The sequence below is a fragment of the Pteropus alecto genome, unplaced genomic scaffold, assembly GCF_000325575.1.
Source record: "Pteropus alecto unplaced genomic scaffold, ASM32557v1 scaffold109, whole genome shotgun sequence".
In the NCBI taxonomy this organism is placed as follows: domain Eukaryota; kingdom Metazoa; phylum Chordata; class Mammalia; order Chiroptera; family Pteropodidae; genus Pteropus; species Pteropus alecto.
This window is the reverse complement of record NW_006494608.1, coordinates 8143699-8144430: the sequence shown is the minus strand read 5'-3', so window position 1 is coordinate 8144430 and position 732 is coordinate 8143699. Positions and strand designations below refer to the sequence as shown.

General features: G+C 54.2%; 1 protein-coding gene across 5 annotated transcripts in view; it reads right to left on the bottom strand.

The window, feature by feature from the left end:
• The window catches only part of ATXN7L1 (ataxin 7 like 1), a 212645-nt gene extending 212025 nt beyond the window's left edge, over positions 1–620 (bottom strand). For all 5 annotated transcript variants that reach the window (XM_025041921.1, XM_006925372.3, XM_025041920.1 and 2 more), the window contains exon 1: positions 417–620. In XM_025041921.1, coding sequence (XP_024897689.1) covers positions 417–597 — 181 coding nt within the window. In that variant the 5' untranslated portion in view covers positions 598–620. The remainder of the gene's footprint in view (positions 1–416) is intronic.
• Positions 621–732: the final 112 nt, after the last annotated feature.

The following is a 732-nucleotide window of genomic DNA, read 5'->3' as shown; positions in this document are numbered from 1 at the left end:
TTTGTAAACAGATCGATATAAATACTGTATATGAAAATCTTTCCAAAATTGACAATGCAACGTTTTCTCCCAAGTCCGGATTTCCATCTACCTGGCCCAGATAGGTACCAAAAAAACTATGCAAGCAGCAACAGAGTAGCCTTTTAAACAGATACACCGTGGGGCTGTGAAAGCCCACCCCGCGGGATGCCACGGGGAGCCAGGCACAGACAGACAGACAGACAGCCCTGGCAGCAGGGCCTCTCTCCGTGCATTGATGATCTATCTCTGTGTGTATTTATTTAGAGAGAGAGAGAGAAGCATGGAGGACACCGGGGGCCACTCTCTCTCTAACACACACACTTTTTCCCAGTGGCTCTAGGTGAATGGAAAGGTTACAGGATAATAAAAGGAGGAGGAGGCGGTGGGGTTCTTACTGTCGGAGCAGTGTATTTTGGCGGCGTCGATCCAGGAGGACCAGGGTTTGCCCAGAAACGCCTCCGGACTGGGCACTTTGCGATCCAGTGTCGCCATTGCTCTTCCTTCTTGTTGCTTTTTCCCTGTTCCTTCGGCAGCAGCAGCCGAGAGACACGGGATTCGAGAACGCTCCGACGTCATCTTCGGAACGTTCCGACATTGAGTGTTCTGAAAGGGGGAGGGAGGGAGGGATGGGAGGAGGGAGGCGGGGAGGAGGAGAGAGAGGAGGAGGAGCCGGCCGGGCTCGGCTCGCGGCGTGCACGGCCGCCAGAGGCA